Raw genomic sequence first — 13774 nt, 5'->3', positions numbered from 1 at the left:
TATCAATAACAGCAATAGGTAAAAATTCAGCTTTATTTATGGGACTTCCCCCAAACTGACAGGAGTTCTTTGGGCCTCTAAAGATGCCTCTCTCTGACCCATGCCAATTAGATGATACATTTTTTTTTCTGTTTTTTTTTTATCCTCACTTGAGGACATTTTTTTTCATTTTTTGTTCAGATAGAGTGGGGGAGAGAGAGAGAGAAACATCGATGTGAAAGGGACACATCGAGTGGCTGCCACCCGCACAACCCAACCGGGGCCGGGGACAAACTACAACCGAAGTACATGCCCTTAGTGGGAACTGAACCTGGGTCTCTCTGGACCTCAGGCCGACACTCTAACCGCTGAGCCAAACCGGCCAGGGTTTTTTCTGTTTTTAAATGCACTAGAATATAAAAAAGAGATAGATTAAGGCAGCATCATTCAGTTTAGAGGAATAAAAAATCATAAGGAATTGAGTGATACTTGCAAACTACTGCAAAAGATCCATAATCCTAGTTTGAGTCCCCATTTCACAAATGGTTATGTGTTTCTGAAGGTGTATTTTCTTAGGTGTATGTCTAAACACTTATCGTTTATTAATCTATGGGGGGGATTTTATACACACACACACACACACACACACACAAATTTCAAGTGAATTCTGCTGAAGACTTATTTTCATCTACAATGTAATTATCTTAATTTCTGCATCTAGAAACAATCTCGAGATTGCTTTTTTCAATGTATTCTAATTACTTACCAGAATTCTATACAGGAAGGTATTAAAGTTATATGTTCAATGTATCTGAATGCATGTGAGCATTATTCCAGATTTAAGCTCAATCTCAAACATCATGGGCTAAACATCTAGTTATAAATATGTGTTCAATAAAAATCATAACAGAAATATAATGCTAGGTAAAATAAAGTATGATAGCTTTTTAAATGTTACATAAGTTACATAAGAAACTGTAAAGAAGCAGTAATCTCGAACCATTTCCCCGCGTTCATTCTTCTTTTGATATCCCAGTTATTTTAAAGCCTGTCGGGGCTTTGATGTGATATGAGAAAAATATGCTCAACATTTTCCTTACTTGAGGAAAATCTAGGACTGGGAGGGGCAAAACAACTTGGAAACAAAATTCTGAGCAACATGAACAAGAACCACAAGTGAAAGATGGATCTAACAAAAATACACCTGAGTCCTGTGGCACTTTTAACACAATGACAAGGAATGAACACAAGGAAAACTTTGTCAGGCAATGAAATTCTCTATGAGCAGTCTAAGCAGATTTAATGAGAAAAACGTTTTTGTTTATGGTAGTATTTGTTTCAGAAGTTTTACCTGACATATTTCTTCATAAAATAGCCTGTGTTTGTTCTTACAGTTAAGTTTCTGTGCTAGAAATTATTCTTACCTGGGGCTGAAGCTGAAGGCAAGGAAATGTTGTGAGGGCCCAGGCCACTTGTTCTTCATTCTCTGCCAGTGTGATCGTGCATGTGCTGTAAACAAGCACCCCGCCTGGCTTCAGCAGCTTCACCGCCTACACAAGAACATGATCAGACCACATGAACCACCAGGCTAAATCAACATCTTAAGGAATTTTATATCTATATGATACCTTTCAGATACTTGGGATAAATAAAAGGATGTTCTGTATGATCAGGATTCTTTCCTAATTAGATGTTCCAGACTAGATACATTTCATTATCTTGGAGCTCTTATAGTTCATTTGAACCAAGACTTTCCCAAATAGGATCATTTAGTTTCACAACTTTAGATACCAAATTTACACTTTTAGGCTAGCTTTCTTTCTAAATTCCATACTCATATATTCGAATGCCTTCTCTATATACTATGGAATTTGACATGTCCCAAAGTAAACTCCTATCTTCCCTCTGAAATCTACTGAAGAAGTATTTCCATCATTCCAGATGTTCAGGTCCCAAATCTTAGATTATCCTTTATCACATTCCTCTCTCACATTCCCCATACATTAGCAAATCCTATTGTCTCTACCTTCAAAATATACCCAGAATTTGGCTACTACTCACCAACATCATTGACACACTTATGAATCAAGTCTCATAATCTTTGCCTGGATTACTGCAACAGTCTCTACCTAGTCCAGCTTCTTCCCCTTGCCATTCTACAATATATTATCAGTATGGTAATCAGAGCAGAACTTTATAAAGTTGTCACTTCTCAGCTCAGAAGCCTTCAAATGCTCTCCATCATCGCTTGGAGTCAAAGCCCAAGTCCTGACAGTGGCTGTCCAGCCCCACACAAAACAGGCCTCTTGCTGCCTTTCTGACCGCACCTTGAACACCCGCTCACTCTGCTCTAGCAACACTGGCCTCTGCTGTTCTGGAGCACACACAGCACCCCCTCGCCCCCTGCCTCAGGACACATGCACGAGCTTGGAAAGCCCTTCTAACTGTCTGCATTGCTTGCTCCTTCACAGTTTTCTTATCGCTGCTCATATGCCACCTTTCCAGCAGTGCCCACCCTGACCACCCCATCCTACATAAAACTGCAACTATTCCAATCCAATGCTCCTATCCTCCCTTCCTAATAACTTACTCATCTATTTGTTAATTTCCCTACCCAATCAGAATTGAAACCTCATAAGTAAGGGCAGAAACTGTTTATTTTTTCACTGCTGTGTTGTCGGCACCTAGAATAATATATTACATACAGTAGACGCTCAATGAATAATTCCAATAAATGAGGAGCTAAGATGTTATACAAAAATAAATTTGTGCCAAATAACTAAACTTTATCTTCTAAAATTTTTAATGAAAATCTTCTGTAGTAAATCATGTGTGTGTGTGTGTGTGTGTGTGCGCGCGCGCTTTCAAATCAGCGTATGATGATCAAAATTTAAATTTTGTTACTGTGGGCCAGCTATTATTTTAAGCACCTTACTGGGTTTTTTCAATAAATCCTTTTAACAAGTATGAGGTATGGTTACACTCTCCACTGCGGTAATTTAGTTTGAGCTATTACCCCATTTCTCAGATATGGAACCAATGTACCCAAAGTCACTTATGGGGAGGGCGCATGACTCCAATCAAGATTTGTCTGGTTCTGGCACTCTTCAAGAAACAAGAAACATCTCAAATAATTAATCAAACCTTACAGCTAAAGAAACTAAAAAAAAAGAAGAAGAAGAAAAAAATAAGCCCAAGGTGAGAAAAAGAAAAAATGTAATAAAGACCATGGCAAAAATAAACAAAATAGAGTCTAAAAACAACAACAAAAACCCCTAGAAAAGATCAATATAAATTAAAAGCTGGTTCTTTTTTTTAATCCTCACCCGAGGACATTTTTTGATATTTTGTTCAAATAGATTGGGAGGGGGGAGAGAGAGAGAGAAACATCGATGTGAAAGGGACACATCGAGTGGCTGCTACCTGCAGGACCCAACCAGGGCCGGGGACAAACTGCAACCATGCCCTTAGCGGGAACCGAACCCGGGTCTCTCTGGACCACAGGCTGATGCTCTAACTGCTGAGCCTAACCGGCCAGGGAAAGAGCTGGTTCTTTGAAAAGAGAAACAAAATATATATAGCTTTAGCCTATCTCATCAAGAAAAGAAAAAGAAAGAGGGCTCAAATAAATAAAATCACAAATTAAAGAGAAAAAGTCACAACCATACCACAGAAATACAAAGGATTATAACAAAATACTACAAACAAATATATGCCAACAAACTGGACAACCTGGCAAAAAACGAATAAATTCCTAAAAAAAACACAATCTCCCAGGTCTAAATCAGAAAGAAAAAGAACATCTGAACAAATCAATAACTAAAATAAATCAAATAAATAATTAAATAACTCCCAACGAACAAAATCCCTACAGCATATGACTTCATAGGTGAACTTTACCAAATATTCCACCCAGCCCCAAATACTTATCTTTCTCCAACTATTCCAAAAAATTAAAGAAGGGAGACGCGCCAATTCATTTTACAAGACCAGCATTACCCTGATACCAAAATCAGAAAATCAGAAAAAGACACTACAAAAAATAAAACTTGGAAAACAGTATGGAGGTTCCACAGAAAATTAAAAATAGAACTACCATATGATCCAGCATTCCCACCATTGGGCATTTATCTGAAGAAATCCAAAACATTAATTTGAAAAGATACATGCATCAAAAAGATACATGCATCACTATGTTCACTGCAGCATTATTTACAGTAGCCAAGCTATGAAAGCAACCTAAGTGTCCATTGATAAACAATTAAATAAAGAAGATGTGGTACACATATACAATAGAATATTACTCCAACATAAAAAGACAATGAAATCTTACCATTAGCGACAACATAAATAAACCTAGGGAATATTATGCTAAGTGAAATAAGTCAGACAAAGACAAATATCATATGCTATGTGGAATCTAAAGTGCAAACAAACAAACAAAACAGAAACAAACTCATCCACACAGAAAATAAACTGACGTTTGCCAGATGGGAGTAGAGTGCAGGGCTAAGTGAAAAAGGTAAAGGAATTAAGAAGTACAAATTGGCAGTTACAAAACTGCCACGGGGATGTAAGTGCAGCACAGGAAATATAGTCAATAACACTGTAATAACTATGTATGGACTCAGGAAAGTACTTGACATATTGGGGGGAGTCACTTCATAAGTTATATAAATGTCTAGCCACTATGCTGTACACGTGAAACGTATATAATACTGAATGTCAACTTTACTTGAAAAATCCAAAAATAAAAATGTAATATAAAAACATAAAAGAATAATAATTGGTCTGGTATAATTATTGAGTCTTTAAGCACATTTCTTATTGGCAAGAAGATGCCACTAGAAACTGAACTATGTTCAGTGTTACAGGGAAAATGACTATCAACAAGACTTTTTATATTCACACAAACTCTCACTGAAGGACGAGAACAAAATAATGACGTTTTCTGACTAAAGAAATTTACCATGCACAGGTCCTTAGTGAAAAATATCGCTATTGTATCTACTTCAACAAAAGGAAAAGTAAATCCAAAGAAAATCTATGGAATTAAAGACACAACCATGAACACAGAACTAAATTTTTAAAAGCTGGTAAATTTGATTAAAAACTGTCACGAAAATTAAAAGAAAAAGTATAAGCCAATGTTCTTGACAAGCACAGATGTAAAAATCTTCAACAAAATATTAGCAAACTGAATTCAGCAATATATTAAAAAGATCATACACCATGATCAAGTGGAATTTATTCCTGGTTCAATATACACAAATCAATTAACGTTATACACAACATAAACAAAATCAAGGATACAACCTATATGATCATATCAATTAATGCAGAAAAGTATTTGACATAAATCCAACATCCATTTATGATAAAAACTCTCAGTAAAGTTGAAATAAAAGGAAGGAACATATTTCAATGTAGTAAAGGTCATATGTGGCAAACCCATAGCTAACATCATTCTCAATGGTGAAAAACTAAAAGTGTTCAGCAACAGGACAATGATGTCCTCTTTTACCACTTTTTTTTTTTAAAACAATTAAGAAAAATTTTTTTCTTTATTGATTTTATTTTTTATTTTTATTTGTTTATTTATTTTTTTATCCTCACCCGAGGATATTTTTCCATTTTTTGTACAGATAGAATGGGAGGGAGAGAGAGGAAGGGAGAGAGAGTGAGAAACATCAACGTGAAGGGACACATTGAGTGGCTGCCACCCGCATGACCAACCAGGGCCGGGGACAAACTGCAACCGAAGTACATGCTCTTAGCGGGAACCGAACCCGGGTCTCTCCGGACCGCAGGCCGACGCTCTAACCGCTGAGCCAAACTGGCCAGGGCTTCTTTATTGATTTTAGAGAGAGAGTAAGGGAGAGGGAGAGAGAGTTAGAAACAACGATGAGAGAGGACATCAACAGGCTGCATCCTGCATGCCCCACACTGGGGATCTGACCCATAACCTGGGCATGTGCCCTGACCAGGAATCGAACCTGCAACCTCTTGGTTCATGGGTCAATGCTCAATCACTGAGCCACACTGGCTGGGCCTCTTTCACCACTTTTATTCAACATCGTAATGGAAGTTCTTGCTATAGCAATCAGAGAAGAAAAAGAAATAAAAGGCATCCAAATAGAAAAGGAAGAAGTAAAATTGTCATTATTTGCACAGGACATGATACTACATAGAAAGAACCCTAAATTCCACCAATAAATGAATTAAGTAGGATATAAAGTTAATATTAAAAATTGGTTGCATTTTTATACACCAAGAACAAGCTACCAGAAAAATTAAGAAAACAATGCCATTTACAATTGCATCAAAAAATAAAATACCGCCCTGGCCAGTTTGGCTCAGCGGTTAGAGCGTCAGCCTGCGGTCCGGAGAGACCCGGGTTCAGTTCCCGCTAAGGGCACATACTTCGGTTGCAGTTTGTCCCCGGCCCTGGTTGGTCGTGCGGGTGGCAGCCACTCGATGTGTCCCTTCACGTCGATGTTTCTCTCTCTCTCTCCCTTCCTCTCTCTCCCTCCCACTCTATCTGTACAAAAAATGGAAAAATATCCTCGGGTGAGGAAAAAAAATAAAAATAAAAATAAATTAAAAAAAAATAATAATAATAATAAAAAAATAAAATAAAATAAAATACCTAAGAATAAATTTAACTAAGGAGGCAAAAGATCTATGTGTGGAAAACTATAAAACACTGAAGGAACAAACTGAAGAAGATACAAATAAATGGAACAATATAGCATGCTCATGGATAGAATGAATTAATACATTAAAATGTCCATACTACCCTAAGCAATCTACAAATTCTGTGTAATTCCTATCAAAATACCAATGACATTTTTCACAGAAATAGAACAAATAACCCTAAAATGTGTATGAAACCACAAAAGATCTTGAATAGCCAAAGCAATTTTGAGAAAATAGAATAAAGTTGGAGGTATCACACTACCTGACATCAAACTATACTACAAGGCTACAGTAATTAAAACAGCATGGGGTCCAGCTGGTGTGGCTCAGTGGTTGAGTGTCGACCCATGCACCAAGAGGTTGCCGGTTCGATTCCCAGTCAGGGCACATGCCCAGGTTGTGGGCCAGATCCCCAGTGGGGGGCATGCAAGAGGCAGTCGGTCGATGTTCTCTCTCATTGATGTTTCTCTCTCTCTCTCTCTTTCCCTTTCTCTCTAAAATCAATAGAGAAAAAAAAAATTAAAAAAAAAACAAAAAACAGCATGGGGTATTGGCATAGAAACAGACACATAGACTAATGAAACAGAACAGAGAACCCCAAAATAAACCCACATCTCTATGGTCAATCAGTCTGTGACAAAGAAGGCAAGACTATAACAATGGGGTAAAGACAGTCTCTTCAATTAGTGGTGCTGGGAGAACTGAACAGATACATGCAAATACTGAAACTAGGCCATTTTATTACACCATATACAAGAGTAAACTGAAAATGGATTAAGGACATAAATATAAGACCTGAAACCATAAAACTTCTAGAAGAAAAGGAATAATTGTTGTGGCATCGCACTTAGTAGTATATATATATATACACACACACATATATATGGATAGATCTGCTCAGGCAAGGAAAACTAAAGAAAAAATAAACAAATGGGACTACTTCAAAGGAAAAAGTTTCTGCACAGCAAAGAAAACCATCAACAATACAAAAAAGACAACCTACTAAATGGGAGAAGATATTCACCAACGATACATCCTATAAGGAGATAATATCCAAAATGTGTGAGAAACTCATACGACTCAACACCAAGCAAAACATATAATCCAATTTAAAAACTGGCAAAGAACCTAAATAAATACTTCTCCAAAGAGGATGTGCAGATGGTCAAAAGACATATGAAAACATATTAATCATCAGGGAAATGTAAATTAAAACCACAGTGAAATAACACTTCACTCCTGTCAGAGTGGCTACCATCAATAAATCAACAAATAAAGGTATTGGTGAGGATGTGCAGAAAAGGGAACCTTCATACACTGTTGGTGGAATTGTAAATTGGTACAGCCAGTATGGAAAACTCTATGGAGGTTCCGCAAAAAATTAAAAACAGAACTACAATATGACCCAGCAATTCCACTTCTGGGTATTCTTCTGAAGAAATTCAAAACTCTAATTCAAAAAGATATATGTACCATTATTTACAGTAGTTAAGATACAGAAGCAACCTAAGTGTCCATTGATACATAAATGGATAAAGATGTGGTACATCTATCCAATATTACTCAGCCATGAAAAAGAATGAAATCTTACCATTTGCAAGAACATGGATGGACCTAGCAAGCATCATGCCAAATCAAATCAATCGGACAGAGAAAAACAAATACCATATGACTTCACTTGGATTGGGTGAAAAAGGTGAAAGGAACAAAGAAGTACAAATTTCCAGTAATAAAAGTAGTCATGAAGATGTGAAGTACAGCATGGGGAATACAGTCAATGATAACTATATATGGTGTCAGATGGGTACTAGACTTAAGGAGGTAATCATTTCATATGTCTTATCACTATGTTGTACAGTGGAAACTAATAGAACATTGTATATCAACTCTAACTGGAAAAATAAATTTAAAAAAGTTTGTCTGATTCTAAGTCCACATTCTCAATCAATTTCTATTCATGCCAGATGGCATACCTGCTACAGTCTCAATTTCCCCTCACCCGGTCAGCTGTTTCTTTGTATTGAGATAATGCATCCTAATTAGACTGTTTAAATTTTCTTTTTGCTATGGCCTAGAAAGAAAAGCCAAGTGTCTTAAATCAGTGTCCTATTTTACCCACAGTCAAAATGGATTTTAGCTCCAAATAAAGCTTCTTTTATGCTGCTTGATGTTTTAACTCCCAGGATGTGTTCTTTAGACTATATAAAAGAAGAAAAAGTTAAACAATCCACTACCAGTACCACCTCTGTGTACAAAAGGAGACAACATCCAACATGTGTTGTCTCCTAGGAGAGGTGACTAAAAATGTACACATAGACAACTTCAGAGACTGAATAATATTACATCCATTACTGCTGTAGCCTATGTGTTTATAATTAAGGCCTGAGTAAAAATGATGAAGTAATTCTTGATCAAATGCTGTCTATATTCTGTGAAATCTACTGTATCATTTTTGCAAGACTGAGGTAAATCCTCAAATATTCTATCTGGGCTTCTTCTGAAATATACTGGTGACAGTTAAATTTGCAAAGGTTTTATGATTCTCCTATCTCCCACACTGGACACTGTCACTTCCTATTTTTATTTCTATTGGATTTCTGACTTTTACGATTTAAAAAAATGTTTTCAATTACAGTTGACATAACAATATTGTATTAGTTATATAACTGGACTTCCTAGTTTTAATTTGCTATCTAAGATGATCCAGGAACCCTATCAAAAAGAGTAATTGGTTTTATATATAATTATTTACATCAAGTACTAAACAATCCAGTGACATTTTAAAGATGAAGCAGCATATTTGAAATTCATTGCACCTCACTGAAGAAATTCTACTATTGCCTGTAAATGAAATAGTGACGTCAACATAAGGGAAAACTTCCTATATTTAAAACTAGGCCTTCTCTGTCCCTTTTTTGTGTGGTAAAAATACACATAACACATTTATCATATTAACCATGTTTAAGTGTACATATCAGTGGCATTAAGTATATTCACATTGTTAGAAAACCATCACCATTATCCATCTCCAGATTATTTTCATCATCCCAAACTTAAACTCTGTACCCATTAAACAATAACTTCTTATTCTTTCATACCTCCAGCCTCTGGTAATGACTCGTCTCTATGAGTTTGCCTATTCTAGTTACCTTATATAAATGGAATCATACAACATTTGCCTTTTTGTGTCTGGCGTAGTTTTCAAAGTTCATCCATGTTGTAGCATGTATCAGAATTTCATTCCCTTTGTAAGGCTGAATAATATTCTGCTGTATGTATATACCACATTTGGTTATTTATCTGTTGATGGACACTTTGGTTGTTTCCACATTTGGTTATTTTGAATAATGCTGCTATGAACACTGTTTTCAGTCTTTTACACATCAGACTAGTGAAGGCTAACTTTCTTTCACAGCACAGTAGCATCACATACCACAGTAAAGAGTTTTCGCTGTAATGGCTGATATGATGTCACTTCCTTCAAAGTCCAAGAACAAGCCATGCTTGGTCTCTGTCCCATTCCACTGCAGGGTGCATCAAGAAGAATTCGGTCAAAAGATTCTGGAAAGAATGGAGGCTCTCCTATAAAGAAAAGCATAACCATATTTATATCTTCCCTACTGGTCTACAATAAAAAACTCCTGAGAAGAAGCAATTATTAGAAATTTAAAATCATAGTCTGGAATAGCAAGTAAAAAAAAAGAAAAAAGTTTCTCCCTTCAATCAAGTACCTGGTGAAACTAGTTCTGACTTATATTTAATATAGATCTGACTTTATAAAAAGGTCAAAAATGGGATTATTACAGGGTTATTCTGTTGATACTGTGAAAACCAAGGCCTACTCAAATGGGACTTTGTATCATCAATGTCAGAAGCCACAATTCCTGAAAACTAGGACCTCGAATGAATTCAAGTCGTTCTGAGAGCCAATACTTCCCTTGGTACTCCCAGAAAATAAAGCACCTTTGAGGTTCTAGTCAAACATACTCATTCTGTGGTTTCTCTGCCTCCTTGCTTCTGTGGCCATCGGCCAGGCATGCTCTACAACGAGTTAAAAAACCCCTGGACCCAAACTTCCATAGGTTTCCCTCTGGAATCATTTAACTAATTTTCTCCACTCCAACTTTTGATCTGTTTAGTGTTACTGGAGAAAGTCATACAACCAAACAGTCTGCTTATATATTTATGTGAGCTAGCTGCAAGCAAGATAATGCTGCTGACTGCATTGATACAGTTGACTTCCTACAGTACCCACAGTGCTTTTCTCCGACTGCAAAACTGTCAGACACAAACTCTTACCGATTTAATTCCTTTCTATCTGTAACCATCCTTGCTATCTTACCTACTGTCTCAGAAGAAATTTTTTCAATGTAAAGAATTATTTTCAAGGTTTTTGATATATACTGATAAGCATCCTCTAGAAAGACTATACCAATTTATACTTCCATTACCATGAGTGTATTTGTCTTCCCCAAATCCCAATAAAGGTTGACAATTATTTTATTGCCATTTGTATTTTTTCTTTATATGGTCACATTCTTTTATTTTTGCTCCTTTTCTACTGATATTGTTGTATTTCCCTTATTAATTAGAAGAGCTCTTTGTATATTAAGAATCTCTTCTCTGAATTTTTGGATCTTTCTATATATGTAACTGTTGAAGATTAAATATATCCTATCCTTGTTGACTTTTACCTTTACTTTCACGCTTTAAAATCTCAATTTGTGCAATCAGATAAATGTTCATCTTCACCTGTTTCTAGTTATTTTCAGTTTAATTCTTTAAACTCCTTAATCCAACTTGAAATTAGTTTTGTATATATCCTCCCCCACCCTCCAAATAATTTGCTTTAGACCTATTTATTAACTAATTTATTCTTTCTTCCGGGTTTGAAATGCTTCTTTTATCGTATACTAAATTCTTGTATGTACAGGGGCCCATTTCAAAGGCTTTTGCTTTGCCCTAAATATGTTAGCTATTAATCTATGTTTTCTGAGATCCAATCTACCCTTCTTTCCTCTGCTATGTGATTGGAGGTGGGAACTCTGAACAATTCTCCTTTGCTTTCTGGCTTCCTCTCAAGATTCACCAGCAGGAGACAGAGGAGAGTTGGGGGTGGGGAGGTGAGAGACAAGGAGTACAGAAAGGACTTTCTCATTCCTGTTTGTTTGCTACTTCTGTCAAAAGCATCCCAACAATAGCCCTTTACCTTGGCAGTTGCAGCTTCTAGCTGCGCCCATTAAGTATCAGTCTGGAGTAGACACAGACCCCTCCCTCAGAGGTCTGAGCCCAGCTCCTTCACAATGCCTGCTTTGGGTCCTAAGGAAGGAGAAGCAGCTGGGTAGCACCCACTTCCTTAGAGCTTTGAATTCCAGCTCCATAGAGCCTCTTCTCTAAGCTTTTTGATTCTAATAAGCAAACCTCCTCCCTTTATTTCTCCTGCTACAGAGGTAGACGCTGCTTTCTGCAGTTACTACCTCTAGGTTGCCTAAGTAATCTTTTGCTTTTCAGCTTTCCAACATCTATTTAACGGACTCTTATACTGTACCTTTGTACTAAATTGCCTCTCTTTGGTATACATTTATACTAAATTCTCTTTATTGAAATACCTGGCATAGTTTTATTTTGAATCCTGTGGCCAGATGAATTCTCCTAAATCACAGCTCTCAACAAATTATTCATTTCTCTGACATTAATAAAACCAAAAAATATTGTTAGTTCCACAATATTGTTAGCTACCTAACACTATGAAATAAACTCTACAGATTAACAAATAAAGACCAATAATAATCTGGCCTCATCTATTTCTCCAGCTGCATTTCACTGTACTCTCCCATATTCACCAATGTTAAGAACAAAGTAAAACAGAACATTACTTTGTTACCCAAAGATGCATGAACTTTCCTATCTGTATGCCTCTGCTAATTCTCTTTACCTGAGATGTCTCTTGCAATCATTTCCATTTGTTAAAATGCTACCTGCCCTTTCAAAACCTAAGAAATGCTACCTGCTCCCCTAAACTCTTTTTCTATTGTCCCTGTGAGAAATAAACATTCTCTCTGACATCATTTTGTATTTTTCAAATACAGTCTTAACACTAGTGGCTTAAAATATAGTCACTAGTGTTCATGTCTTATCTCCCTTCTTCCCGCCCTCCCACCCCCCCAAGGCACTAAAGAATCCTTAAAAGCCAGGAAATCTGCAGGCCCACAGACACTTTTGTGTGAACTAGAACTACGGGTCCCTACCTCTGGATTACCAGGGTCCTGCACAAGAAGAACAAAGCAGAGGCTGGATTTCAGGCCCCCTCGCGCCATGGCCTGGTGCACCCGGACGGGGCACTGCCGTACACTGTGGCCTGATGAGGGCAGTAGCAACGCCTAGTCACTGAACCCACTGTTCCTAATAAATACAATTTCCATAGAAGGTACTAGATGACTATAAAGAAATTAAATTAAGAAATTTATAAAAATATTCTAAACTGTCTTTGATCAGACCCAAAATCACCAAAATGCACCTGTTCCAAGTAAAATTTCTTATTCAAAACGAGAAAGGCATGGGATATACTTGTAAGGCTTACATGCAGTATAAGAGTACCAATATTTTTATTTAGAAAAACCTTTTCTCATAATATAATCTTGAAACTACCTTTAGAGAATTCTAAAGTTGCATTATTTTGGAATGGCATATAATTCAGGAATAATTTTATGTTAAAAGTAAATAAAATTGAGACAACTTTTGGAATGAGGGCAATAGGAGTCCCACAACCTTTTCTCCAATGAAACCAAAATAACTGGTGAAAATTATGAAAAACAAAAACCACCATTTAAAGTCTCTAGAAAATGTCCAGGACACATATGAAATGAAGAAACATTTATTCAAGAAAATATAGATCTCAGTAAGAATAGTGAGAATCTATGGCAACTGAACCACAATCCGTTCACTCCTTTGTCCCAACTGCCTCTCTCTCCTCCCTGAAGCTTAGAAATAAGATCTACTTCATGTGGGTGCAGCCAAGAACACATGCCTCCTCAATCCCTAAGCTCCCAGTCAAGGGATGTGGGATCTCACCGGGAAGGACAGGTCTGCCAGCATT

The 13774-nt window shown here is 36.7% G+C and overlaps 1 protein-coding gene across 2 annotated transcripts in view; it reads right to left on the bottom strand.

Moving 5' to 3' along the window:
• Positions 1-13774, bottom strand: part of NSUN6 (NOP2/Sun RNA methyltransferase 6) — a 75694-nt gene that overhangs the window by 5212 nt on the left and 56708 nt on the right. For both annotated transcript variants that reach the window (XM_036253894.1, XM_036253904.1), the window contains exons 9-10: positions 10112-10260; positions 1404-1529 (exon numbers count right to left, since the gene is read on the bottom strand). In XM_036253894.1, coding sequence (XP_036109787.1) covers positions 1404-1529; positions 10112-10260 — 275 coding nt within the window. The remainder of the gene's footprint in view (positions 1-1403; positions 1530-10111; positions 10261-13774) is intronic.

Source organism: Molossus molossus, unplaced genomic scaffold (genome assembly GCF_014108415.1).
Source record: "Molossus molossus isolate mMolMol1 unplaced genomic scaffold, mMolMol1.p scaffold_m16_p_1, whole genome shotgun sequence".
NCBI classification, from domain to species: Eukaryota; Metazoa; Chordata; class Mammalia; order Chiroptera; family Molossidae; genus Molossus; species Molossus molossus.
Note: the sequence above shows the minus strand (reverse complement) of the source record. Positions and strands in the feature narration are given on the sequence as shown.